This window comes from Solea solea, chromosome 9 (assembly GCF_958295425.1).
Source record: "Solea solea chromosome 9, fSolSol10.1, whole genome shotgun sequence".
NCBI classification, from domain to species: Eukaryota; Metazoa; Chordata; class Actinopteri; order Pleuronectiformes; family Soleidae; genus Solea; species Solea solea.
The window spans coordinates 3,425,239-3,452,474 of record NC_081142.1 but is presented as its reverse complement, the minus strand read 5'-3'; the positions used below and the strand labels follow the sequence as shown (position 1 = coordinate 3,452,474).

General features: G+C 40.6%; 4 protein-coding genes across 4 annotated transcripts; all 4 read left to right on the top strand.

The window, feature by feature from the left end:
* Nucleotides 1–347: 347 nt before the first annotated feature.
* LOC131465314 (cytochrome P450 2J6-like) lies at nt 348–5,903 on the top strand. Its single transcript, XM_058637867.1, has 9 exons — nt 348–595; nt 1,368–1,530; nt 1,610–1,762; nt 1,870–2,030; nt 2,750–2,926; nt 3,033–3,171; nt 4,995–5,182; nt 5,272–5,413; nt 5,497–5,903. The coding sequence occupies exons 1-9, from the start codon at nt 404–406 to the stop codon at nt 5,670–5,672; spliced, it is 1,491 nt and encodes a 496-aa protein (XP_058493850.1). The 5' UTR covers nt 348–403; the 3' UTR covers nt 5,673–5,903.
* Nucleotides 5,904–7,170: 1,267 nt separating this feature from the next.
* On the top strand, nt 7,171–13,909 carry LOC131465313 (cytochrome P450 2J6-like). The gene is made up of 9 exons (XM_058637866.1): nt 7,171–7,436; nt 8,016–8,178; nt 8,265–8,417; nt 8,528–8,688; nt 11,043–11,219; nt 11,589–11,727; nt 12,114–12,301; nt 12,400–12,541; nt 13,634–13,909. Exons 1-9 carry the CDS (start codon nt 7,245–7,247, stop codon nt 13,807–13,809), a joined length of 1,491 nt encoding a protein of 496 aa, XP_058493849.1. The 5' UTR covers nt 7,171–7,244; the 3' UTR covers nt 13,810–13,909.
* Nucleotides 13,910–15,223: 1,314 nt separating this feature from the next.
* LOC131465378 (cytochrome P450 2J4-like) lies at nt 15,224–21,243 on the top strand. The gene is made up of 9 exons (XM_058637997.1): nt 15,224–15,452; nt 16,032–16,194; nt 16,281–16,433; nt 16,551–16,711; nt 18,155–18,331; nt 18,425–18,563; nt 19,038–19,225; nt 19,324–19,465; nt 20,434–21,243. Exons 1-9 carry the CDS (start codon nt 15,261–15,263, stop codon nt 20,607–20,609), a joined length of 1,491 nt encoding a protein of 496 aa, XP_058493980.1. The 5' UTR covers nt 15,224–15,260; the 3' UTR covers nt 20,610–21,243.
* Nucleotides 21,244–21,667: 424 nt separating this feature from the next.
* Nucleotides 21,668–26,696, top strand: LOC131465379 (cytochrome P450 2J2-like). The gene is made up of 9 exons (XM_058637998.1): nt 21,668–21,876; nt 22,188–22,353; nt 22,433–22,579; nt 23,552–23,712; nt 24,221–24,394; nt 24,484–24,625; nt 25,210–25,397; nt 25,998–26,139; nt 26,287–26,696. The coding sequence occupies exons 1-9, from the start codon at nt 21,685–21,687 to the stop codon at nt 26,460–26,462; spliced, it is 1,488 nt and encodes a 495-aa protein (XP_058493981.1). The 5' UTR covers nt 21,668–21,684; the 3' UTR covers nt 26,463–26,696.
* The last annotated feature ends 540 nt before the right edge of the window (nt 26,697–27,236 follow it).

Genomic DNA, 27,236 nt, shown 5'->3' with positions numbered 1-27,236 from the left:
GTCCTCAGTTGATTCTGTATGATTATGTCTTTGACAGTGTTTTTTTAAAGTTTATCTCCTGAATCTTGAACTTTCAATAAAGTCACATGAAACACAGCAGCTGGTTTTGACTCATGTGGTTATTCATTGAACTAAACGCTTTGTGGGCATGATAATATTTTATTGCTGTTGCATGAAGTTTCATCATACCTTCCGTGACAGAGCTCTTGCTTGTATAGCAGCTGGTGAAGGATATGAGTAACTGGTTATGTAATATCATGTTAGCACCTTTGTACTCCATGGTTACCTTCCTCATTTGGTGTTGCCATAATAAAAAGGTGAAGTCAAGCATGAGTTGGCATTAAAGAGCCACAGGAGACAAGCACACACGCTGTTGTCCTGCTGAGACAACAGCTCTTTAATCATGTGGCTTTATAATGTTCTGTTGAGTGTTGATTTCACTGGGCTGCTCCTGTTTGCTTTTCTTTTTCTGCTGGTAGCAGATTTCATCAAAAACAGGAATCCACCAAATTATCCTCCAGGGCCACGGGGTCTCCCCATCGTGGGGAGTTTCTTCAGTATGGACAGTAAACATCTAGACATTTATTTGAGCAAGGTACAGTTGTTTTCATGTGTCATTATTAGATTAGGAAAACTATGGAAAAACAAATGTTCACATTAGGCTCTTGAATATATTATTCTGATACATTTGAACTCAATTTGAATCATTTGATATACTTAATAGAGCACTATAGAGCCATTTCTATCAGGATAGTTGTGTATGTGAGCTATACGAATATCTACAGCTTTGCCAAACTACAAAAATACTTTTATTTCCTTTCATTCTGTAAATAAATTGTATTGCTCTGACATGGGTTCAACAGGTAAACAATGTGTTTTTATTTATTAACATTCTTCATTTGTTTCAGTCCAATGCTGGATCCTCTGTGAAGTCAAATTTATGAAGTATATTTGAGGAAAAACGTTTTAAATACAAAATACAGCCAAACAGCTTCTTAACCCTTTAACACCACACCCTCAAAATATCCGTCTACACTTTTTTGCTTATTTTAACCATAAAAGGACCAGAGAATGTCCTGTTACTACAGGCTTTTGCCCATTTTTCCAGAACTTCCATAACTTCCAATATCTGGCAGTTATTCACAATTTACTGCATGTTAAAATACTATTTTAATAATTCTAAATGCAGTTGTACATGAACAGGTTTTGCATGTTTAATTTGAAATTGGAACAGTATAAAACATATTTTGACATAAAAATGTATCGCTTCCTGTATGCGACACAAGATCTTAACAGAGCTATTCTGAGAAACAGAGAGATCTGTGTGGACTGACCTCATTGTGTTTGACCCTCTATTATGTCTTCAGCTGGCTGATGTCTATGGGAACGTGTTCAGTGTTCGGGCTGGCAGGGACAAGATGGTGGTCGTGTCTGGATACAAGATGAACAAAGAAGCCATAGTGACACAAAATGACATTTTTATTGATCGAGCATACAGTCCAATAGCTGATAGGTTATACTTGGGCTCAGGTAAAACAAAAAGATTTTGTCTCGTGCAAAACAGAAACAAGTTTTCACAAGTCATTAACTCTTGCACGACTGTGTGTAGGTGGTCTATTTATGAGTAATGGTGAAAAATGGAAGAAACAGCGACGTTTTGCCCTGACTACGTTACGCAACTTTGGCTTTGGCAAAAGCATCCTTGAACAGAGTATCCTTGAGGAGGCCAAATACCTGCAGGAGGTGATGGAAAATGAGAGAGGTAGTTCAAAAAAGAAAGATTACGAACCCATGATCCCATGTAAGAGTTTCTGAAACAAATAAAAGCCATAAAAGTGAACTCTTCTTCTTCTTCTGCTTCTTCTTCAGGTGAAGCTTTTAGCACAGCAGGCCTCTTCAACTACGCTGTGTCCAACATCATTTGTCAGATGGTGATGGGGAAACGCTTTGACTACAGCGATCACATCTTCCAGACCATGCTGAAGTATTTGGCTGAGGTTCTGGCACTGGAGGGGTCCATATGGGGTATGGTGAGTCAACATGGATTTTGGTGTTAAGAAAATATACCTAAAATGCTGAAAGAGGGTTTGCCATCTTTTGCCACAAAACAGATCATGAAGCATGGCAAATATGAGTGGACTCTGTGTGATTGACAGTGCACCATTGACAGTGACGTCTGTGAACTTCCAGTTTCAAAAACTGACATGGTGCTGGTCAAATCGCAGCTCTTCAAGGCACTTTTAAACACAGTCTACAAAGCAGATGCAATAATAACAATAACAATAATAATATGGGGGCACCCTCCACCTACAAGTGAACACCAAAGATGGAGGGAAACAGCAAAGTGGTGGGGCAAAGGGTGAAATGGGACTGAGCCATGAACCTCAATTTAATGTCCACACACAAAAATGGGAACTATTACTTTAACTGGTGGTTGCAACTCAATATCTTTTCATTCACTGTCTACCACTTTATCCTCCACATGAGGGTCATGGGATCCATCAAAGGTCCAACATACCGAGATGAACAACTATTCACAACCAACACTCACTACAATTTAGAGTGTCTAATTACCCTCTGTGGGAGGAAGCTGGAGAAAACCCACACCCATACAGAGAGAACATGCAAACTCCACACAGAGGTCTTCATGCTTCAGACCTTCTCGCTGTGTGGCAACCACTAACCCGCTGTTAGGGGTTAAGATCACATCAATTCATTTTTCTTCCATCCGCTGTTTTCTTTTGTGTAGCTGTACGAGTCATTTCCCAGCATGATGAAGCACTTGCCAGGCCCTCACAACAAAATCTTCTCCAACTTTAACCACATCAGAGACTTCATCAGTGAGGAGGTTGAGACGCACAAGAAGGATCTGGACCACAGTGATCCTCGGGACTACATTGATGCTTTCCTCATCGAAATGGAGAATGTATGTCAGAAAGAACACACACACACACACACACATTCAGTACATGTGTATCCCTCTATGTTGATCTGCTAATCCCTGCTTTATCCACTGTTGCATTTCGGAACAGCACAACAAGTCTGAACTGGGCTTCAATGAGACCAATCTGACCTTGTGCTCTCTGGATTTGTTCCTGGCTGGAACAGAAACAACGTCCACCACTCTGCAGTGGGCTTTGGTTTACCTCATCAAGAACCCTGACGTCCAGGGTAGGTGACATTCTGTCGGTCTCAAAGAGCTTTGACAAAGGAAACATCACATCACACTCACATTACAGGATTTAGGATCACAATGTTAGATGATCAAGGCTGGCTTGCAATGTTAATGTGATGTATGTAAATGATCTAAAGCCATGGTTCTCAAACTGTGGTATGCAGTGGCGTGCACAGACGTTTTGGGGGGCAGGTGCCTAACGTAAACCTACACAATACTAAATATTCAGCTTAAGTGTACCGATAGATTCACATGTACTAATGACAAACTCTACCGACATTAGTTATGTGGTGGTCATCACGTCATACCAGTGATTTGGGCTAGTGTCTAGCTTGTTAAGCAGGTGCGCAGTCGGCTAATTTATGCTCAGCTGTGGTGGCGCTGTATGAGACAGGCTACTTCACAACAGAGACAAAAAAATGCAAGTTACAGCTTGGCAACTGAGGCTTAGGGGGCAAACAATACACTCGACTGGATTCATTTATGTGTTACCTGGCTGGTTGGACAGGGCCGGGAGCAGGTGTGTCCGCCTCCATGTGTGCCCACTCTGCACGTTCACGTTAGCAAAGGAAGAGAGGCGTGTGCAGCAGAGGAGGAGCGGTGGCATATTAATTGGGGCAATATTATCACACGCTTTGAATCGTCGAGAATTTATAGATGATCATGTCAGCATTGGCCACATACACTGTTTAAAATAACAACAAACTTTCAAAAGGGCACTTGCTTGGTCCAGAGGGCAACGGCAGGTGCTATAGCACCACCTAGTGTCTACCTGTGCACGCCACTGGACTGGTACGTGTATCACCAGTGGTAGACAAGCTTCCTCTGATGGAGGGAAATCAGAAATACTTGGAATTTTGACCAGAGTGCATAGAAAATGAAACAAATCTTTATCTACTTTCACTATAGCAGTGTGTTAAGTATATGTGAGGAAGAGGATGAGTGAGCAAATGAGGGGAATAGATCTGCCTCCTGTAAACAGTCCATAGCTGACTTTGCTTGGTCTATTTACACCACTGTATTTTAGGTTTGATAAAGTTCAGCATTGGACAGGCCGAGGTAACGCTGCTCTCCGTTGGACACTAATCACCGAGCGTCTGCTGAGGCGAAGTTGATCACCTCCGATACCATCGCTGCCAAACTATATATATATAATACATCATATCTTAATACACAAACCACATTTTTGAATTCTAAATGACTAATTTCTCGCATTAAATGATCTTAAAACTGCGCTCAGGGACTCAGAAAAATATTTATTTCAGGTTTATATTTCTTTTCTCTGCTGCTATGCTGTGATACATGGCAGCCATGCCATTTCAGACCAAAGCAATGAATCAGACTCGATCAGCGTTAGCCCCGCCCTCTGACTTTGATGGGCGAGTTTGACAGATAAAATAAATTAATGATCCACTGCAACACGGACCATGAAACAATGAAATGTGTCATTAAATAATGAAATGTAATTAATGACACATTTCATTATTTAATGACACATTTAATGAATGATTTAATGGTGTATTTATTTATTTAATCCTGCCATCCACCATCAAATTTTAAACCTCGGCCCTCATAATACGATCAAAATATTAAACCAAAAGATAAACAAAGACTGCAGCCCACAAAGTTATGTGTATTTTGTGAATATAGGGGCTGCACTATTGTTCCGCGTTAAAGTAGTATTTTTAATTTAACATGTTTCCTTAATGTCTGATGACATCACAGTCATTTTATGTCTTAATGTAGTCATTTATCTTTGACCTTGAATAATTTTCCTCTTCTAATTATCTAAGACAATAATTGTTTTTTTAATCTCTAGAAAAGGTCCAAGCAGAGATTGACAGAGTGATTGGACAGAGCCGTCAGGCCACGATGGCGGACAGACCCAGCTTGCCCTACACTGATGCTGTTATACATGAGATCCAGAGGATGGGAAACCTTGTTCCCCTGAATGGACCAAGAGTTGCTGCCAAAGACACAACACTGGGCGGTTATTTCATACCAAAGGTGAATTTAAAAATTTAGAATGAAAAATGTGTATTTATTTTGTTCTTAAAGCACTGATCGGTGTTAAACCTGCAAGTCTTGCTTTTTAGGGTACGACTATATTGCCCGTGCTGACCTCTGTGCTGTTTGACAAGAATGAATGGGAAACTCCAGACACCTTCAATCCTGGACACTTCCTAGATGCTGAGGGGAAGTTTGTAAAGAGAGAAGCTCACATGCCTTTCTCTGCAGGTAAACCAGATTAACTTCAAAGCATAAAACACACCAGACTTTAAATTGTGCTCTTACACTTTCTCTATGTGTGTGTTCTTCAGGGAAACGTGTGTGTCTTGGAGAAGGCCTGGCCAAGATGGAACTCTTTCTGTTTTTGGTAGCTTTACTCCAGAGGTTCTCCTTCTCTGCTCCTGATGGAGTAGAGCTGAATGCAGAGGGAGTCACTGGAACGACACGAGTGCCACATCCCTTCAAGGTTCATGCTAAAGTTCGCTGAGTTTGGCAGAATCTCACCAAACTGCTTTCATTTAACCACTGTTCTGTAACAGACAGGACCAAAGTTGAACACCTCAACCACAGTTAATTCTCATGCTCTCACTGTTGTATGATTGTCTTATGTACTATAATGGCGTTATCAGTCTCTCTGCCTGTACAATTCTGTGTAAGTGTATAAGCAGAACCAAAAAAATGTTGATTGTTAATTAATAAAGGGAGGAAATGACAAATACATGATTTGTTGGTATGTTTTTATATTCAAGCTGGTGTCTTTTATGAAGCCGATAATAATAGTAATTAACTATTCATATAGCATATTTCAAAACACCATAACAAGGTGCTTTCTGGGAGACAAATTATGAATAAATGAGTGAATTAAAAGCAACACAGGAAGCAAGTAATATATAAATCAAATAGAATAAAAACAATTAACATTCAGACATTAAGGCCTGAAACACCACACTGGTAAAAGAAAAATGTGTTCTGAGAAGGGAAATTAAAAGGAGGATAATTAACTCACCAAACAGATTGTTTCAGGTACAACCTTCCAGAGAGTTTGTGCACAGATCAAAAAGGCCTGCTGACCCTTGACCTCAGCCTTGATTGTGGAGGACTTTCATTCAGGTTATGATCAGGGAGATCTTTAATTATTCAAGTGCAAGTCCACTTTTTTTTATATTTTTAATTTACATTTGCCATAAAGGTTAAACTAAATATTCAAAACTACTGTCTTTTTTCATAAAAAGTGAAAAATATTCCTTCTTTCATATATTAGATAAGATTTCTATAATGCTACAGACTTGGTTATTGACCATCCACTTTAAAAGAACTGTCTTTAACTACTGTATGTGATATTGGACCCAGATACAAACATTTGAACTCAGTTAAACTGCTTTAATTCACAAGGTTAGATCACTAATTTTAAAGCTGGAGTTAAATGGAGATTTGGTGGCTGAGACACTGAGGTTTGGAGACAGAAAGACAGAGAAAGGAGTGAAAGCAGGTGGGTATAACCCTGAGGACACAGAAGAGAAGCGACTGAACTAGAATCAAGAGCAAGAACACGACAGACTTTAAACCATGTCCCCAATTATTAGCATATATGATCCAGTCTAAGTGAGGAGTGAGAGCTTTTATGATTAGAGATAACATTCAGGGAAGATTGGCACGCATATGCAGAAGCTGTGCTGAGGTGTGCACGTTCAATGTGCACGCTCTTTTGTTTGCCCCAGAAAACTAAAACAAATGTTAGTGACAATAAAGCCTATGAATATGAATATGGTTGCTCATTAAACTGAACTATGTGGGCCTAGTGACATGATTTATTGATGTTGTTTCACCATACGTGCGCCGACAGAGCTCGTGTTTGTCAGTAGGAAGGTGGTGTCAAATATCAGTGACCGGTTATGTAAGAACGTCAGCACCTCTGTACAGACAAGGAGTTGTTTTTTTCTCTCTATTTGTGGGCAGGTATTGATGATAAAAGAGTGAACTCAGGGCTTTATACAACCACATGTGCTGAAGTGAGGAGAAAAGCTCACACCATCCTGTTGTTTGGCTCAACTCTTTAACCATGTGGCTTCAAAATCTTCTGTTGAGTATCGACTTCACGGGGCTGCTCCTGTTTGTTTTTCTTTTTCTTCTGGTAGCAGATTTCCTCAAACACAGGAATCCACCAAATTATCCTCCAGGGCCACTGGGTCTGCCCATTGTGGGGAGCTTCTTCAGTGTGGACAGTAAACATCCACACATTTATTTCAATAAGGTAAACATTGCACTCTAAAATTTGTTGCAGGTTTGCTAAATATTTTTGAAATACTTTGCGATGTTTGGTTTTCAAATGCATTTTTGCTGCCTATATTTTTAAAATGTTCAATTTCTATTTTAATGATAGAGTATATAGTCAGCTCAATATCAACAATTGAGGATCAGGATAGTTGCATAATGCAAGCTATAAAAACATTTCTAAATCCTGTTACTTATTTATAAATAATGCACATTTATATAGATTACACTTCATTAAATGTGTTTTTGGCTCAGACATCATACATGTTTCCTTCTGATTTATTCATTTTGGTGGTTTGAATCTATACACTGTTTAACCAGGGAGCTTCTCTCTACTGTTGCTGGTCTGGGTCAGTTCTGGGCAGGGCTGACAACCAGTTCAACTGTGCAGTGTTAACATCAATTGGCTCTGATCTTTATTTTTTGTTTGTTGTTGAAATTTGTGTGAAACAACTGGTGATCAGATTGAAAGTTGTAACCACTATAAACATCTGCTCAGTAGAGAACTGCAGCAGTGCATTTTGGCTCACCACTGTTTGTCCCTCTCTGATGTCTCCAGCTCACCGATGTTTATGGAAATGTGTTCAGTGTCCGCCTCGGCAGGGACAAGATGGTGTTTTTGACCGGGTACAAGATGGTCAAAGAAGCCTTAGTGACGCAAGCTGAGAACTTTGTGGATCGACCATTCAGTCCAATGGCTGACAGGTTTTACTCAGGCACAGGTGAAAAGATGTCTCTTTTTCTTTTGTCTCGTACTCAATACAAACCATCAAGTCCTTAACACTTCCTCTTGTGCATGCTTGTGTAGGTGGTCTATTTATGAGTAATGGTGAACAATGGAAGAAACAGCGGCGTTTCGCCTTGTCTACCTTACGCACATTTGGCCTGGGCAAAAGTGTCATGGAACAGAGTATCTGTGAGGAGACCCGATACCTGCTGGAGGTGATAGAAAAGGAGAAAGGTGATTCATAAGGATATGATGAGATCATAATCATATGTGAGGTATAGCAAAGCACTGCATCTTAACAATGAACTCTTCTTCTTCTTCTTCGTCATCATCGTCATCATCAGGTGGACCTTTCAGCACAGCAGTCATCTTCAACAACGCTGTGTCTAACATCATTTGTCAGATGGTGATGTCGAAACGCTTTGACTACAGTAATCACAACTTCCAGACTATGCTGAAGTATTTGTCTGAGGTTCTGATGCTGGAGGGCTCTGTGTGGGCTATGGTAAGTAAACACGCATTTCAGTTCAATCCTGTTCACAGAGACAACACTCTGTTAGGTCTGGTCAAAGGTGGAAAGAAGATTTTGCTTGAAACTGGTCCAGGAAATGGCAGTGCTCAAAATCCCACACTATCAAATACTCAAGATCAAAACAACGTGACAACAACAAAAACGCAATGCATGACTCATGGCGTGAACGGCACACACCCAATATACAAAGCCACCACACACACACAATATAACGCAGCCAAACAGCCATTTCAGCACCACAAACAGGTGCCACTGGGAGCCCACGTGAGGTTGTGTCCCCCACACACACATCGCCAGTTACGCATTACAGAGATTCCACTATAATACGAACAGTATGTAAACTACATTATCAATTACACTTCTTGAAGAGGAATCTCCTGTGCTTTTTGCAGGATTGAAAATTAGATGACAGACATGATAGACAATTGGAGCCATGAAGAATGCTGAACTTTTTAGAACAAGAATGTAGAAACAATAAAATAAAATACAAATGAGTGCAATACAAATTAAATTTTGACCTTCACAGTCTCTCTTAAATAAATCTATATTCCAATAAAAAGTATCCGCATGGGTGACAATATTAGTCAGCGCGCTCAAGTCAAGGTAATTCAATCAAAATCCAATTCTAAAGGTTCTAAAAAAAAACAGCCTGTACAAAGACAAGACTGTTACTTAGATGAAACTTATAGTCATATCCAGTATATAAATAACAGACACTACTGTGACAATACTGATCAAAGGAATTACATTTTTAACTGTACAGTTTCTTTCTTATCTCAATGCAAGTATTTCCCACATTTTAATCAACATTTCATATATTTTTAGGCTCTTAAGCATGAATTATGATATTTTTCCTTGCTTTTCATATGAAATATTGCTTATTCTGAACCTTTGTACAGTATCCATTTAATTATGGACGAAATTAACATATTCAGCAGCTCTTAACAACACAAACAGTGCATATCAGTACAAAAACTCATACACACACAACATAAACATTATCTAATTTTCTGTCATATTAATAAATAGATGTGCAGATTTAACTCCGACTACACTTAACACTTAATACACTGTGAACAACAGTGATATGTCGGGTTCAAGTTTTTTACATGGTTCACCACCTCACGTGAAGCTAATTCCGTTAGCATACGCTAGCGCTAGTTAGCTCGAGCAACTCACCAAGACGATTCCAAAGGTTGTGTTACTCCTGGCTTGCAGACCCTCAAACACTTCTCTGCCTCAGGTGCACATACTTTCGCTAAGTAATCGCTGAATTAACAACCGTTGTTCTGCAGAGTTTGTATCTTATCTCCGTGTTGTTCATTCCTAGCATCACCACCGCAACAAACCACACACTTCACCCTCGCGCTAGAAGGCGGGTCCAACTTCAGCTGACCAATCACAATGCTATACAACTTGACTGAGTGTGTGCGCCGAACTCCTCTGATTGACAGACTGATAATGAGAATTAAGGAAACTATCTAAATAAAATAATATATAACTGAACCCAATTCTCTACTGGGTTACAGTTTATTTAAACAACACAACTCTGGAATACAAAAATACTAGCCACCGTTCTCTCCTACAGCCAGAACCACAACAACAACAACAAACTGCCCCTGTAACAAACTCATGTAACCATCCATCCTTCTTCTATCGCTTTATCCTTGAACCTTGAACCTTTATCCTCCACACGACCAGGTGGGAGCTGTGCCAATCTCAGCTGACATAGGGCGATAGGCGGGGTCACAACCTTGACTGCCAGTCCATTGCAGGACCACATAGACACAAACAACCATTCACTCTCACTCTCACGGTCAATTTAGAGTGTCAATTTACCTAATCCCCATATTGCATGTTTTTGGACTGTGGGAGGAAACCGGAGAACCCGGAGAAAAGACACACACACACAAGGGGAGAACATGCAAACTCCATGCAGAAGACACTTGTTCCGACCAGGTCACTTCACCCCACAGTGGGAGTGAAGTATTGTTTTGGTGGCTCTGTGTGTCTGTCTGTTTGATTGTTTGTTTGTTTGTTTGTTTGTATGTGTTTCACACTTGCCAATTTGACCAACAGAGGCCGCCAGAGGCTTGTTGCGTGAATGGGGTGAAGTCTGCCATCTCTGATTGCCTTGTTTTACATGTTGTAGACTTAAGCAGGTGTAGATTATATTATGTGAGCTTTTTGTAAAGCGGCTAAAATCTGTTTGTTCTTGTGTCCCTGCTGGCAGCTATGTTTTTAGTGAGGGCAAGCATCCATGTCTCAGGTCATTCCCAAATTCAAGATTTTATTTTTTCTTCTATCCACTGTTTCCTTTTGTGTAGCTGTATGAGTCGTTCCCTGGCGTGATGAAGCACTTGCCAGGTCCTCACAACAAAATCTTCTCCAACTTTAATATCCTTAAAGACTTCATCAGTGAGGAGGTCCAGAGGCACAAGAAGGACCTGGACCACAATAATCCTCGGGACTACATGGATGCTTTCCTCATCGAAATAGAGAATGTATGTGAAAACACACCCATGAACTTGTTTCTTTATCTTAGTGAGGACATCTCATAAGCATAATGCATTCCCTATAGCTCCTTAACCTCACAACTATGCCTAACCCTAACTCTTAAAGTTGTGGGGCCCAGACAAAATGTCCTCACAAAGGTAGAAGTGTAGGTTGTTTTGGACTTCACAAAGACATAAATACAAGGGGGACTTAATTTGTGTCCCCATAAGTCAGACAAGTCCAAATAATGTGACTGTGTGAACAAATTTAGGTCCCCACAGCATGAGTAATACCTGGAACACACACACACAGCACTGTGCATTTAAAGTCCTCTCTGTTAAACGGCTGCTTGATTCCATTTATGCATTTCTGAACAGCACAACAAGTCTGACCTGGGCTTCACTGAGACCAATCTGACCTTGTGCTCTCTGGATTTGTTCCTGGCTGGAACAGAAACAACCTCCACCACTTTGCAGTGGGCTTTGGTTTACCTCATCAACCACCCTGATGTCCAGGGTAGGTGACACATTACATTACATTACATTACATTACATTACATTACATGTCATTAAGCAGACGCTTTTATACAAAGTGACTTACAATAAGTGCATTTAAACATGTGGGTACAAATAAGAGCTTGAAGTAAGAAACACTAGACACACAATAGAAGACACACTATTGAGTTCACTTCCATCACAGTTCCCTGTGCACTTTAAATCCATGGAAATTGAGCAATATATTACAAAACGTGACACGTGACACATGTAAATATCTTAAGATATATACCATCAGTTATAAAGATTACCCGTACTATTCTGACATCAATGTTTAGAAATCCCCAAAATCACATATAAAATAAAGAAGACATTAAAGCCATAAGCTTTTGTTTCTTGTATTTCTAGAAAAGGCCCAGGCAGAGATTGACAGAGTGATTGGACAGACTCGTCAGCCCAGTATGGCTGACAGACCCAGCTTGCCCTACACTGATGCTGTTATCCATGAGATCCAGAGGATGGGAAACATTGTTCCTCAGAATGCGCTCAGAATGGCTGCCAAGGACACAACACTGGGCGGTTACTTCATACCGAAGGTACATCTAGCGTATAATGAAGAAATGAGAATGAAAAATGTGAGTGTTGTTGTTGCTGCAGCATCACTTGGTGCTGACCTGTGAGTCCTGTTTCCTAGGGTACATCCATATTGCCCATGCTGACCTCTGTGCTGTTTGACAAGAATGAATGGGAAACTCCAGACACCTTCAATCCTGGACACTTCCTCGATGCTGAGGGAAAGTTTGTGAGGAAAGAAGCTCACCTTCCTTTCTCTACAGGTAAATCAGATTCTTCAAAGTATTTCCCATTTTTCCATGATGCACTCAGACGCATGTCATGTTCCTTATGTCACAGGGTTTGGGTCTCGAAAAATCACACACCCTCACCACGGTGACCCACTTGTGTCTGAGTAACAGTCTCTGTCTCAGTACTATGGCGTGTGCTTTGCATCCAACTTCATTTGACAGACACCTTATCTTCCACCTTATCTCCCACCGTCTGTTGCAGTCATCTACCAGCTCAGCATTATCTGTCTCATTCCTTTTGTTTGTCTCCTCCATTTGATCCTCACAGGCTGTGAGCTCCAGAATCACCACCTGTCTTGATGTTTCTGACTGAACGACACTGTCTGGTCTCAGTGTGGTGATTTTGATAGACTTGCTATTTTCTGGTGTTTGGTATCAATGATGACTGATCAGATTGACCAAATTCCGACTCTAGCACTTGGTCATAGCACCAACAATAGCATTGCTGTCCCAGGACTTTCAGGCAGCAGATTAGGGTGTGCCAGCACACAGCAACCTGATCTTTGCCTCCTCCAGTCCAAATCTCTATGTTCCCAGGCTGGAGATGGCAGTTGTCATGCACAACAGTCTCCTATCGGCAATAGGAGATAGGAGTCTTTGTACCGATGACTGGTCTAAGCCTACATACAGAGAATAACAATAATCCAGCCTAGATGTTATCAGTGCCTCTAAAACTTTAAAGGTAGACAGGCCTTCACCTTGATGATGAGCTTTACTTGAAAAAAGCTGGACCTAACGACTGCTGAGGTCTGTTTATCAAGAGCACTGTCAATTATGAAATATGTGGGGATTTTCCAGGCTGGACTCATCTCGCATCTCATCACGAGTTCCCCAAGCCATGCAGTCTCTTGCATTTCTTGGCAAAGACGCTTAATGTCTATTGTCTTTGACAGTTGGTCTGTCCATGCGGGTATCTCACCATCAACCCTCCACCCCCTCTTGGGGTGCCCAAGGGGCCTATTCTTCTTGATAAGTTTGTAGCAGTTGCCGGGGTCTTCCTAAACCAAATCAGACTACAAAATGTATCTTGTGCTCTTACACTTTCTGTGTGTGTGTGTTTTTCAGGGAAACGTGTGTGTCTTGGAGAAGGCCTGGCCAGGATGGAGCTCTTCCTATTTTTGGTAGCTTTACTCCAGAGGTTCTCCTTCTCTGCTCCTGATGGAGTAGAGCTGAATGCAGAGGGAGTTACTGGAGCGACACGAGTGCCACATCCCTTCAAGGTTCATGCTAAAGTTCGTTAAGTTTGGCAGAATATTACCAAACTGTATGTCAATTCTTTGTAATAAAGTTGTTTTGTAAAACCAGTTGTTGATCCAAGTAAAAAAGTAAATGAAAAATTCATTATTTGTTGGTTTGTGTCTTATTTCAGGCCATTAATACTACTGATGCTACTATTACTACTACAACTATTACTAATAATAATAATAATAACAACAACAACTTTACTTATATAGAACCTTTCAAAGCAGTTATAAAATACAAAAAACTAAAAAATAAAAGCAATATGGAGATCAGATAACAAATGGAAGATAATTTAGAGATGTGAGGAGGATGGGACTGGCAAGATGGGAGAATATGAAGGGGTGAGCTGAGAGGGCCTGTTGGGTGAAAAACTTTAGCCATAGACTGAAAACTTTTGGGTTTGACATCAAATGATGAATATGAGACAAAAGAGGAACATTTCAGCTTTTACTTCCAGGTATTTACATGAGGAACTGATTGAGTGACTGAACATTGACGTTAGCACCTTTAGTTTGAACCCACCCATTTTCAGGTGAGCAAAAGTATTGGAACAGATGCACGTTATGCACAGGATTAAAGTGAATAAGACTTAATATTTAGTTACAAATCCTTTGATTTCAATAACTGCATCACGCCTGTGAGCCAATGACATCACCAAACCTTTGCATTCTTCTGCTGTAATGATCTTCCAGGCTTTGTTTGTTTTGGGGGTTTAATCCCTTCATTCGCTTCACCATTATTAAAGTTTGTAGTGTAATCCTTCAGTTTGAAAGAAAATAGCTTGAGTTTAGATTTATCCACGATCCAGCTAGAGTTGAAGCAAAATACTTTGCAAAACATTAAGAGTTGTTGCACAACAGTATATGACAGTCATCAGCGTAAAAAGGAACATTGACACATTGTGACCCAAATTGTTAATATAAACTGTAAATAAAAGTGGGCCTAATACAGAGCCCTGCAATACGATCTTGAAAATGGCTATAGTATTATAAGGTAAACCATCCAATTCAGTCTTTTTTTTAATCATTATTACTATTACTTAGATAATTTGAAAGGAAGGCAACTGTGTGTTCCATGATTCCAATGTTATGTAGGTGTACAATTCTATGAATATAACTGTCAATAAATAAACTACAACACTGCAGCTGGTTTGTCATTACATTTATGGATATGGTTGCTCATTAAACTGAACTATGTGCATAGTGACATGTTTTAATGTTGTTGTTTCACTAACAGAGCTCGTGTTTGTCAGTAGGAAGGTGGTGTCAAATATCAGTGACCGGTTATGTAAGAACGTCAGCACCTCTGTACAGACAAAGTTGTTTTTTTCTCTCTATTTGTGGGCAGGTATTGATGATAAAAGAGTGAACTCAGGGCTTTATACAACCACATGTGCTGAAGTGAGGAGAACAGCTCACACCATCCTGTTGTTTGGCTCAACTCTTTAACCATGTGGCTTCAAAATCTTCTGTTGAGTATCGACTTCACGGGGCTGCTCCTGTTTGTTTTTCTTTTTCTTCTGGTAGCAGATTTCCTCAAACACAGGAATCCACCAAATTATCCTCCAGGGCCACTGGGTCTGCCCATTGTGGGGAGCTTCTTCAGTGTGGACAGTAAACATCCACACATTTATTTCAATAAGGTAAACATTGCAATATAAAATCTGTTGCAGGTTTGCTAAATATTTTTGAAATACTTTGCGATGTTTGGTTTTCAAATGCATTTTTGCTGCCTATATTTTTAAAATGTTTAATTTCTATTTTAATGATAGAGTATATAGTCAGCTCAATATCAACAATTGAGGATCAGGATAGTTGCACAATGCAAGCTATAAAAACATTTCTAAATCCTGTTACTTATTTATAAATAATGCACATTTATATAGATTACACTTCATTAAATGTGTTTTTGGCTCGGACATCATACATGTTTCCTTCTGATTTATTCATTTTGGATGTTTGAATCTATACACTGTTTAACCAGGGAGCTTCTCTCTACTGTTGCTGGTCTGGGTCAGTTCTGGGCAGGGCTGACAACCAGTTCAACTGTGCAGTGTTAACGTCAATTGGCTCTGATCTTTATTTTTTGTTTGTTGTTGAAATTTGTGTGAAACAACTGGTGATCCCATTGAAAGTTGTAACCACTATAAACATCTGCTCAGTAGAGAACTGCAGCAGTGCATTTTGGCTCACCACTGTTTGTCCCTCTCTGATGTCTCCAGCTCACCGATGTTTATGGGAATGTGTTCAGTGTCCGCCTCGGCAGGAACAAGATGGTGTTTTTGACCGGGTACAAGATGGTCAAAGAAGCCTTAGTGACGCAAGCTGAGAACTTTGTGGATCGACCATTCAGTCCAATGGCTGACAGGTTTTACTCAGGCACAGGTGAAAAGATGTCTCTTTTTCTTTTGTTTCGTACTCAACACAAACCATCAAGTCCTTAACACTTCCTCTTGTGCATGCTTGTGTAGGTGGTCTATTTCTGAGTAATGGTGAACAATGGAAGAAACAGCGGCGTTTCGCCTTGTCTACCTTACGCACATTTGGCCTGGGCAAAAGTGTCATGGAACAGAGTATCTGTGAGGAGACCCGATACCTGCTGGAGGTGATAGAAAAGGAGAAAGGTGATTTATAAGGATATGATGAGATCATGTGCAGTATAGCAAAGCACTGCATCTTAACAATGAACTCTTCTTCTTCTTTTTCTTCTTCTTCTTCTTCGTCATCATCGTCATCATCAGGTGGACCTTTCAGCACAGCAGTCCTCTTCAACAACGCTGTGTCTAACATCATTTGTCAGATGGTGATGGGGAAACGCTTTGACTACAGCAATCACAACTTCATGACTATGCTGAAGTATTTGTCCGAGGTTCTGATGCTGGAGGGCTCTGTGTGGGGTTTGGTAAGTCAACACGCATTTCAGTTCAATCCTGTTCACAGAGACAACAACAACAACTCTGGTCAAAGGTTGAAAGAAGATTTTGCTAGTGCAAGGCCTTGAAACTGGTCCAGGCAATTGACTGAATGTTGCTGTCAACACAATATCGAAGCTATTTAATCAGGATTTCATCTAGTTTGCTGGAGACTGGCAGAGTCAGTGACAGTCTTATTTAGATTTTATATGTCGGCACTAAACAAAGCTGGAGCCAGGTCTGAGAACCAAACTCACATGGAGCCCCTTCTTTTATACAATTGCAAGCTTTTCTCCTCACATTTTGTCAAAGTTTCTTGCTGTAGAAACTTTCTCATGGAAATATACTCAGACAATCATTCATGTAGAGCAAACACGATGGAAACTAGTCACGGTTGTAAATTGTAGCATAACATTTTGAACACTCACTTACATAACTGTTTTACAATAAGAGTGTATGCTTAAAATAAGAGTCAACAGTGAAATTACATTTCAATTCATTAGTGTAGCCGGTTGTGTGACATTTCCTTATCAACTCTCTGCCTTTATGGACGCTGTAAAAAGAGACTAATGACTCCTGTGCCAGACAAAGGTATTAGATCAAGAATCAAATTTAAAAATGATAGTTCAAGCTTTTATAGTATTACAAAAGTATTACAAAATGCTGCAGCGTTGAACAAGGAGCTGAGGTGACTGGCTTGCAACTCCTGTGCTTTTATTTAAATACAACAACTCTGGTCACTGTTGGTTGAGATTATGGAATACAAAAAACTAGCCACCATTCTCTCCTACACCCAGAACCACCACCACAACAACAAACTGCCCCTGTAACAAACTCATCCATCCATCCTTCTTCTACCGCTTTATCCTCCACATGAGGAGGGGGGAGCTGTGCCAATCTCAGCTGACATAGGGCGATAGGCGGGGTCACAACCTTGAACGCCGGTCCACTGCAGGACCACATAGAGACAAACAACCATTCACTCTCACGGTCAATTTAGAGTGTCAATTTACCTAATCCCCATATTGCATGTTTTTGGACTGTGGGAGGAAACCGGAGAACCTTGAGAAAACACACACACACACAAGGGGAGAACATGCAAACTCCATGCAGAAGACACTTGTTCTGACCAGGTTGCTGCAAAGGCAAGAGTGCTAACCATGACACCAACCGTGTGGTCCAAACTCATGTATCATGACGTTGGTGTGGAGAGTGAGTGGTTTACAAAGCAACACAAATATCAGTCTTCAGTAACATGCATGTTATAGACTTAAGCAGGTGTAGATTATATTATGTGAGCTTTTTGTTAAGTGGCTAAAATCTCAGCTATGTCTGTAGTGAGAGCAAGCATCCATGTCTCAGGCTCATCCCTAAATTCAAGATTTTATTTTTTCTTCTATCCACTGTTTTCTTTTGTGTGTTTTTATGTGTAGCTGTATGAGTCGTTCCCTGGCGTGATGAAGCACTTGCCAGGTCCCCACAACACAATGTTCTCCGACTATAACATCCTTAAGGACTTTCTCGGTGAGGAAGTCGAGAGGCACAAGAAGGACCTGGACCACAATAATCCTCGGGACTACATTGATGCTTTCCTCATTGAAATGGAGAATGTATGTGAAAACATACACACAAACTTGTTTCTATATCTTAGTGAGGACACCTCATAAGCATAATGCATTCCCTATATATGCATCTCTGAACAGCACAACAAGTCTGACCTGGGCTTCAGTGAGACCAATCTGATCTTGTGCACACTGGATTTGTTCCTGGCTGGAACAGAAACAACCTCCACCACTTTGCAGTGGGCTTTGGTTTACCTCAACAACCATCCTGATGTCCAGGGTAGGTGACACACTATTGAGTTCACTTCCATCACAGTTCACTGTGCACTTTAAATCCATGGAAATTGAATAATATGTCGCAAAATATGACAAAATTAAAATAAATATATCTGATACACACACACACATACACACATCAATGTTAAGAAATTGCTAAAAAAAAACATGTCAAATAAAGAAGACATTAGAGCCAGTAAGCTTTAGTTTCTGTACATGATATAAAGTGATCACCACATACACACAATGCATTGCCTGTGGATTCCCATCACTTCATCTTCAAGCACGTTTTACAACCAATGATCCTCCATCAACTCTCGAGATATTTGGGGATCTGGTAAAATGTTCTCCTCGTTGCTTGTCCCCAGGGCACAACAGCTGCAATGTTATGTTTTGATCTCTGATCATTAGGTTAGACGACAGATCAAAGCTGACCATGCACAATCTTAAATATTTTGTAATTGCTTTGAACTTCTAGAAAAGGCCCAGGCAGAGATTGACAGAGTGATTGGACAGACTCGTCAGCCCAGTATGGCTGACAGACCCAACTTGCCCTACACTGATGCTGTTATCCATGAGATCCAGAGGATGGGAAACATTGTTCCTCAGAATGGACTCAGAATGGCTGCCAAGGACACAACACTGGGCGGTTACATCATACCAAAGGTACATCTAGCGTATAATGAAGAAATGAGAATGAAAAATGTGAGTGTTGTTGTTGCTGCAGCATCACTTGGTGCTGAACTGTGAGTTGTGTTTTCTAGGGTTCATCCGTAATGCCCTTGCTGACCTCTGTGCTGTTTGACAAGAATGAATGGGAAACTCCAGACACCTTCAATCCTGGACACTTCCTCGATGCTGAGGGAAAGTTTGTGAGGAAAGAAGCTCACCTTCCTTTCTCTACAGGTAAATCAGATTCTTCAAAGTATTTTCCATTATTACATGATGCACTCAGATGCACAATCAGTCATGTTTCCTTATGTCAGGCGGGTTTCAGGTTTCGAAAAATCACACACTCTCACCACGGTGACTCACTTGTGTCTGAGTAACACTCCTCTTCCTTAGCCACAGAAAAATTGAGGATAGCTTTCTGCCTCAGTACTATGGCCTGCTTTTTGTGGACACTTGTGATGTGTGCTTTGCAGAGGGTCCAGCCCGGAGTATTTCTTGACAAAGACACATTCTATGCTTGATGTCCATTGCCTTTGCCAGTAGGTCTGTCCATGAGTGAATCACCATCAACGGTCCACGCCCTCTTGGGGTGCCAGAGGTCGTTGTCGAATTGCTTTTAACCGTTGTTGTCCAACGATTTGGGCCATTTGATCCTCTCTTTCCTCGACCAATGGAATGGGGTTACCGGAAGAGGGTTCACATGGCGTGGCCTCTGGTGCTGGAGCAGCTCAAGTGTGGAGAGATCTTCAGCACTGTGGGATGCTTCCTGGCTGGAGTTCTCCTTCATCTTACCAGACTCTGAGTCTGTGCGCTGCACTTGGGTCGCTGATGTTCCACCTGGACCTGCTCTGACGTTGCTTCAGCCCTCTGGTGCTTTTGCAGATTTTCCCGCATTGATAACTTATTGTGAATTCCTCTCCAGTCAGTGTTGATTGCTTTAGTTTTCTTTCTCGTAGTTGTGTTCCTTGTCCTTGCTGTTATCAGTGAATCCGCCCCGTCGAGTCTCTAATGTCCCAGATGTCCATTGTCTTTGCCAGTAGGTCTGTCCATGCGGGAATCTCACCATCAACCCTTCACTGGGGTGCCCAAGGGGCCTATTCTTCTTGAGAATTTTGTAGCGGTTGCCGGGGTCTTCCTAAACCAAATCAGACTACAAAATGTATCTTGTGCTCTTACACTTTCTGTGTGTGTGTGTTTTTCAGGGAAACGTGTGTGTCTTGGAGAAGGCCTGGCCAAGATGGAGCTCTTCCTATTTTTGGTAGCTTTACTCCAGAGGTTCTCCTTCTCTACTCCTGATGGAGTAAAGCTGAATGCAGAGGGCATCACTGGAGTGACACGAGTGCCACATCCCTTCAAGGTTCATGCTAGAGTTCGCTGAGGTCCTTCTCAGCAGAATCTCACCAAACTGTTTATCAATTCTTTGTAATAAAGTTAGTTAAGTAAAAAAAAAAAAAGTAGATGAAAAATTCATTGTTGGTTTGTGTCATATTTCAAGCCATTAATACTACTGATGCTACTATTACTACTACAACTACTACTAATAATAATGACAACAACAACAACCTTTACTTATATAGAACCTTTCAAAACAGTTACAATTAAATAAAAAAATAAAAGCAATATGGAGATCAGTTAACAAATGAAAGATAATTGAGAGATGTGAGGAGGATGGGACTGGAGAATACAAAGGGGTGAGATGAGAAGGCTTGTTGGGTGAAAAACTTTAACTGTGATGAAGAAGGAAGGGGAGAAGAGGGTGAGACTGAAAGACTGGGCACATACCAGATGATCAATAGCAATACAATTAATTCTATAATTTATCAGAAGCTAAGAATGGAGAAATGTGCCCTGTGATTCATGACCGAAATCTGTCAGCTGCATTTTGGACAAGCTGTACTTCAGGCATTAATTCAGGCATGAGAACCATTTCATGAAACTTAAAGAAAACACTTTTAATGTGTGGCTTGTGGTTGTAAATAACTTTTAAAATTAAAACAATATAAATGTCAAAATCCAGGAATACCATCAAACAGCGTTTTTTTGGCTGTCTTTTATATGCGTCATCATTGTCTCTTTTTGTCTTGTATGTTGTGATGGTGGTTATTTGTGTCACTGCAAATCAAGTTCTCACCTAAAAGAAGAATAAAGTCTCTGAATCTAAAACAGTTCATGAATTTCTTCAGTGAAAATAAATACGCAGGTCCTCAGAATGTGTTTTGTTTTGATTTTTTTATAAGGTGGTCATTGGCTGGGAAAAAAACTTGAGAACCTCTGCAGTGGAAAGCACAATTAGCCTAAATGTATACCCACATTGTTCTGTCACACACTCATGTCATTACACTGTGCATACATAAGGTGTGAGTCAGCTCCAGTACCAGCCCATCATCTCTAACCAGGGACAAATGTGATCCTCATCAGTCATTCGCTCGTCTCGGCTCCAACTCTTGTTCACAATGAGGGGATATCATTTCTTTCTGTGGCTCGACCTGAAGGCACTGCTGCTCCTCATTTTCACTATTCTCCTGTTGGTGTATTTTCTCAACAAAAAGGATCCACCTAACTTTCCTCCTGGACCACCAGCTCTCCCTCTTTTAGGAAACATCTTCAGCATTGAAGTTAAGCAACCTCACATCTACCTGTCCAAGGTAAGCCAAAAGCATCAAGACATAATGTCACGTTGTTTTTCTGATTCTTAAGCTCACTTGAACGATCTGATCACATCCAAAAGAGGAAAATAAATATTCATCAATAATTATTTTCTATATATAAAATCACAGTCAGAGGAGTATTTAAATGTACTAAAATATTTTATTTTCTGTAATATTTATTGTGTAAAACAATGCCCCAAAATACCAGATATGAAGTCATGAGGTAAATATTTTGTGCTGACAAATGTATCTCACCAGAGTCACATGCTTGACAAAAGGCCACTCATTCTCTGCGTCTGCATCCACAGCTTGCTGATGTTTACGGGAATGTGTTCTGCATACGTCTGGGAAGACACAAAACAGTGTTTGTGTCTGGGTGGAAGATGGTGAAGGAGGCTCTGGTGACACAAGCTGACAACTTTGCAGATCGGCCTTTCAGCCCAATGGTGAACAGAATTTATCGTGGGAACTCAGGTAAGTCCCACAAACCTGGGGGTGTTCAAGTCGCGCAGTGAGTGCTGCCTGGTTAAAGTCTGGTTTCTCTCCATCTCAGCGGGTCTGTTCTTCAGTAATGGGACGGTGTGGAGGAGGCAGCGCCGCTTTGCCATGGCCATGTTACGCACATTTGGTCTGAGCCGCACAGAGCAGAGCATCTGTGAGGAGAGCCGACATCTTCACGAGGCAATGAAGGGGGAGAAAGGTTGGCAAAAACAACAGGGAAGACACAAACACTCAAGAAATGACACTGAATATTTAATAATGAATATTGTGTGAGACACAATTCTTTCGGACATATTTGGATATTCCTCCTGCCTACACAGGAACTTCTGGTGTGTTACCACAAGTTGAAGTCACTTTTTATAATATTAAGTCTTAAAGTATATGATATTTACTGTACTTAAGTATGAAAAGTACTTTTCTGATATAAAATGTACTTAGTAAAAGTATTAAAAAAGTAAAAAGTTAGGATAGAGCCATGGTAGCGCAGTGGTAGGGTAAGTTGTCTTTCAATTGGAAGGTTGTGGGTTCAATTCCTGGCTCTGCTAATCTATCTGTGTCCTTGAGCAAGACACTTTTACACACAATTAAAACTAGAAAAGCTTTATATAAATACAAACCATTACTAGCTCTTCTTCTGCTGATTTTATTTGTTAGTAGTAGTAGTAACAAAGAAAGTTGGGGGATATGTAGCGGAGTAAAAGTAAAAGCTGCTAGAAATATAAGTAACAAAGTGAAGTACCGTTAAGTGAATTTAGTACTTAAGTACAGTAATAAAGTATTTATACTTTGTTACATTACAGCACTGCACAAATGTGATGAGTCAAGTTATTATTCTTACAAGCAGTCACAGGACGTTGAACAGTCATTGAGCTGCTCATGCCTCCTCTGCTCTTTCACTTGGATGAAGCCAACAGCTTACTTTGCTCAACTTACTTTGCCATCCAGGGTGTAGAAGCCAAAATACTTCCATACACTGATTTCTATTTACACAGCAAAACACAACGTCACATCCCTGTCTTAATTTCTCTGATGGGCATGAACAGGACCCTCATGTGGAGGATAAGGCAGTAGAAGATGGGTGTGATGTGCTTCTTGGCTGCACGTCTTTGACTGTGGATGTGACAGCCCCACAATGTACTCAGACTAAACACTATTCTATTCTTCTGTTCAGGTGAGCCATTTGACCCAGTGCCCCTCCTAAACAGCGCTGTGGCAAACATCATCTGCCAGATAGTGATTGGGAGACGACTTGACTACAGGGATCCTAACTTTCAGAGGCTGCTGCAGAATCTGACCGAGATGGCATATTTGGAAGGCTCCATATGGGCTCTAGTAAGACATAAGTAATAACACACTAATGTTAAAATATAAAGGTTTAGTGGGTCTGTGCGTGAGGAAACATTAGGCCACATGACGACGGCAATGACAGTGTGGTAGGAAACCTTCTAACAAGGCTCCAAGAATTCTTCTTGACTTCAAAATAAGACAGTTGTAGGTGAGATTGTGTTTTACTTCATTTGGGGGGGGCGATCTATGTCCTTTTTTCATGGCCATCAATAATACACTATATAAAAACAATAAAAAAACATTGCAATCATTGCAACTGTGCATCTCACCCCCTCCTCTTTGTTGTCTTATTAAAGCTAAGTGATGTAGTGATACTGACTACATTGTGTCACTTAAATTAAAAATAAAATAAAAAATAATTAAAGTGATTATACACTTCACACTAAACCCTTATTTGAGACTGGATAGTAGATTTAAATAACTAGAACCACATTAGTTAGTGAAGGCAGTAATTCTAAATTCTAAATGTGCCCTCTGTTGTTTCTATAAACAGCTCTATGAAGCATTTCCAGACCTGATGAGACGTCTGCCAGGGCCGCACAACAACATCTTCAGCAACTTGAAATCTGTGGAGACATTTATCAGGAGAGAGATAGAAGGGCACAAGCTGGATCTGGACCCGAGCAACCCACGAGATTACATCGACTCCTTCCTGGCGGAGGAGAACGTACTGCTCTCATGTTCTTGACTCAAGTCTGTCGTTTTGTGCTGCATATGAAGAGAAAAGCAACCCTGATATGATTTCTCCTTCTGCAGCACAACAGAGGCAGTGAGCAGGGCTTTGAGGAAGCAAACCTGGTTCTGTGTTGTCTGGATTTGTTCCTCGCTGGCACTGAAACCACGTCTAAGACTCTGCAGTGGGGCCTAATCTACCTAATCAAGAACCCTCATATCCAAGGTGGGTGTGTCCTACAAGTTACTGATGATGATGATGATGATGATGATGGATTTTGTACAGGATGAATATCTCTAAGTAATTGATGAGTTTTGGATTTGTACCTGTGTCTGCATGACTTACTTAAAGCAGCAGTGATTTTAGTTGCTGGTGTTATTATTCTGCCTCTGTTTAGTCTTTGTGAACAGAAACATTAACATTATTAACATGTCCTTTATCTGAAAACAGGCTCTGTCAAGCAATACTATCAGATCTGACCGAGGGAGCGTTTGTGTGTATAAAGCATCAGCACAATAAATTTGTCATTGCAATAAAGTAATAAAAAGGTTTCAGAACGTTTCAGAGGTGAACCTCTCTCTGCTCAGAAAACCCAATCATTCAGTGGTTTGATGGGATAAAAGCACCTGTATGAAATCAGTCAGGTCTGATAGTTTTGCTTCACAGAGCCTGTTTTAAAGGGACACAGCCTACAAATAATGTCACATTATTTTAACAAACAGAGGCAGGAAAATAACATTGACAACAAAAAAGTGTATTAACTGCAGCTTCAATTCTTTGAGATGAATGATATTTATTTCACCTCTCAGACGACGTCCAGGCCGAGATCGACAGAGTGATCGGACAGACTCGTCAGCCCACGATGGCTGACAGACCCAACATGTCCTACACTGATGCTGTTATCCATGAGATCCAGAGGATGGGAAACATTGTTCCTCTGAATGGACCAAGAGTGGCAGCCAAAGACACGACACTGGGCAGTTACTTCATACCAAAGGTGAATTCACGAGTAATGCAAAGCAATGGACACATAATGCAGTTGAGCAACACTTGGCACTGCTCCATTTAAAGTCAGTGAAAAATAAATCTGCTATGCCAGTGGTTTTGTTTTCAATGTAATTATTGAAAAACTCTAACTTAATTCAAGCCAAACTATATATTTGAGTTCATTTTAGGAATACTATTTGAATGAATACTCACTCAAATACAATATTTTACTACACGTACTCACCTTTCACTACTTCCAATATGCAAGTTTGTGCTGCGTGCAGTAATCGCTGGTGGCTGAAGATAAAGAACAGATGAGATAACATTTGACACTGTTAATAGCTCACTGATGTTGCAAAGATGTTACGTGCATGACAATCTCAAAGTCAAAGTCTGCCTCTGACATTCTCCCAGCAGCGATCCAGTGAATACGATTTGTTTGTATCCTTTAGACACAAATTGTAAAAGGTTTCTGGTGCTTGTATGGAATCCTATACACGTGTAGTGTATTTAAACAGAAGATGAACACATGTTTTATTATGACAGCACACAGACTTGGTGATGTTAATGTAAAACAACTCTTTAAAAACCTTTATCATGATTTGTGCAGGGAACCTCAGTGATGCCCAACCTGACGTCTGTGCTCTTTGACAAGACTGAGTGGGAAACTCCAGACACCTTCAACCCCAAACACTTCCTGGACACTGGGGGAAGGTTTGTCAGGAGGGAGGCATTTGTACCTTTCTCTGCAGGTAAAACACACATTCAACTAAAAAGTTAAATTCTAAGTCGAGATGAACCCAGGAACGTATTACAAATACTACAAATACAAACTGCAATCTCACCACTAGAATGAGAAGGAAGTGAGAGTCGTGCTTGTTTTGTTTTTTTTCCCCCAGGAAAACGTGCATGTCTGGGAGAAGGCCTGGCCAGAATGGAGCTGTTCTTGTTCTTTGCCAGTTTGTTACAGAGGTTTTGTTTCTCTACTGTGGATGGAGTTGAGCTGAGGACAGAGGGCATCACTGGAGCCACACGCACACCATATCCCTTTAAGATCCACGCCAAGGCCCGCTGAACACTGAGCGCCCTCCTCCTGCAGCCCAAGCTAGAAATGCTAGTGTCACTCAAAGGCATGTGTGTGAAACACTGATGGAGTGGATGCATCTACAGCTCCCTCTACAGGATAGAAAGTAAATGTTTAATATGTAATAAAGTACAGCATGCAGTTTGTTTGCCACAGCACATACTGTATGTGCATTAAGTGAACTATGAGAATAAATAAATAAAATTCAGATTCTTGTGATTTTTACCTACAGCATTTATAAATGTGTCCTGGAGTTAATACAGCGTGTAAACTGCTTCCGTCATCACGTGTGTAAGAGCTGACGAAAAGCCCTAGACTTGTTTGGCCTAAAAGGAATGTAACGTTCAAGAGGAGAGGACATGAACACAGGGCCTTTTCAATCAATAACAAACACAAGGATTCTCACTGAGTGATTTTGAGGAATGAAAACCTGGCAGATGAGAGGGAAACACTGATTTTAGCCACTGAAATCAACAGCTGACCTAATATAATCCACTTCATCTTAAACAAAAACAATCCTAAGAATGTGTTTGCTACTTCATCTCACTAAATGTCACTTTGCAAACCACTCACGACTCACACCAAAGTCCATAGAAACAATCACAAATTTTAGCTGTGTTGTGATGTAAATTCAGATTTTCTCTACAGATGTTGGTGTGGGGGAGTGAACAGTTCATAAAGTGATTTAAACTTTTTAGTTTCCTGATGGACAAGACTGACACAAAGCAGTGAACACATTCTTACAATAGTGTACACTTGAGCTGA

Bases quoted from the DNA above. Each gene is read 5' to 3' on its own strand.
- LOC131465314 (XM_058637867.1), top strand. From the start codon at position 404: ATGTGGCTTTATAATGTTCTGTTGAGTGTTGATTTCACTGGGCTGCTC. The intron at 1,531-1,609 runs GTAAAACAAAAA...GACTGTGTGTAG, and splicing joins TAGGTTATACTTGGGCTCAG to GTGGTCTATTTATGAGTAAT. The intron at 5,183-5,271 runs GTGAATTTAAAA...CTTGCTTTTTAG, and splicing joins GCGGTTATTTCATACCAAAG to GGTACGACTATATTGCCCGT.
- LOC131465313 (XM_058637866.1), top strand. From the start codon at position 7,245: ATGTGGCTTCAAAATCTTCTGTTGAGTATCGACTTCACGGGGCTGCTC. The intron at 8,689-11,042 runs GTAAGTAAACAC...CCTTTTGTGTAG, and splicing joins AGGGCTCTGTGTGGGCTATG to CTGTATGAGTCGTTCCCTGG. The intron at 12,542-13,633 runs GTAAATCAGATT...TGTGTTTTTCAG, and splicing joins TCACCTTCCTTTCTCTACAG to GGAAACGTGTGTGTCTTGGA.
- LOC131465378 (XM_058637997.1), top strand. From the start codon at position 15,261: ATGTGGCTTCAAAATCTTCTGTTGAGTATCGACTTCACGGGGCTGCTC. The intron at 16,434-16,550 runs GTGATTTATAAG...CGTCATCATCAG, and splicing joins GGTGATAGAAAAGGAGAAAG to GTGGACCTTTCAGCACAGCA. The intron at 18,332-18,424 runs GTATGTGAAAAC...ATCTCTGAACAG, and splicing joins TCCTCATTGAAATGGAGAAT to CACAACAAGTCTGACCTGGG.
- LOC131465379 (XM_058637998.1), top strand. From the start codon at position 21,685: ATGAGGGGATATCATTTCTTTCTGTGGCTCGACCTGAAGGCACTGCTG. The intron at 24,395-24,483 runs GTACTGCTCTCA...CTCCTTCTGCAG, and splicing joins CCTTCCTGGCGGAGGAGAAC to CACAACAGAGGCAGTGAGCA. The intron at 24,626-25,209 runs GTGGGTGTGTCC...TTCACCTCTCAG, and splicing joins CAAGAACCCTCATATCCAAG to ACGACGTCCAGGCCGAGATC.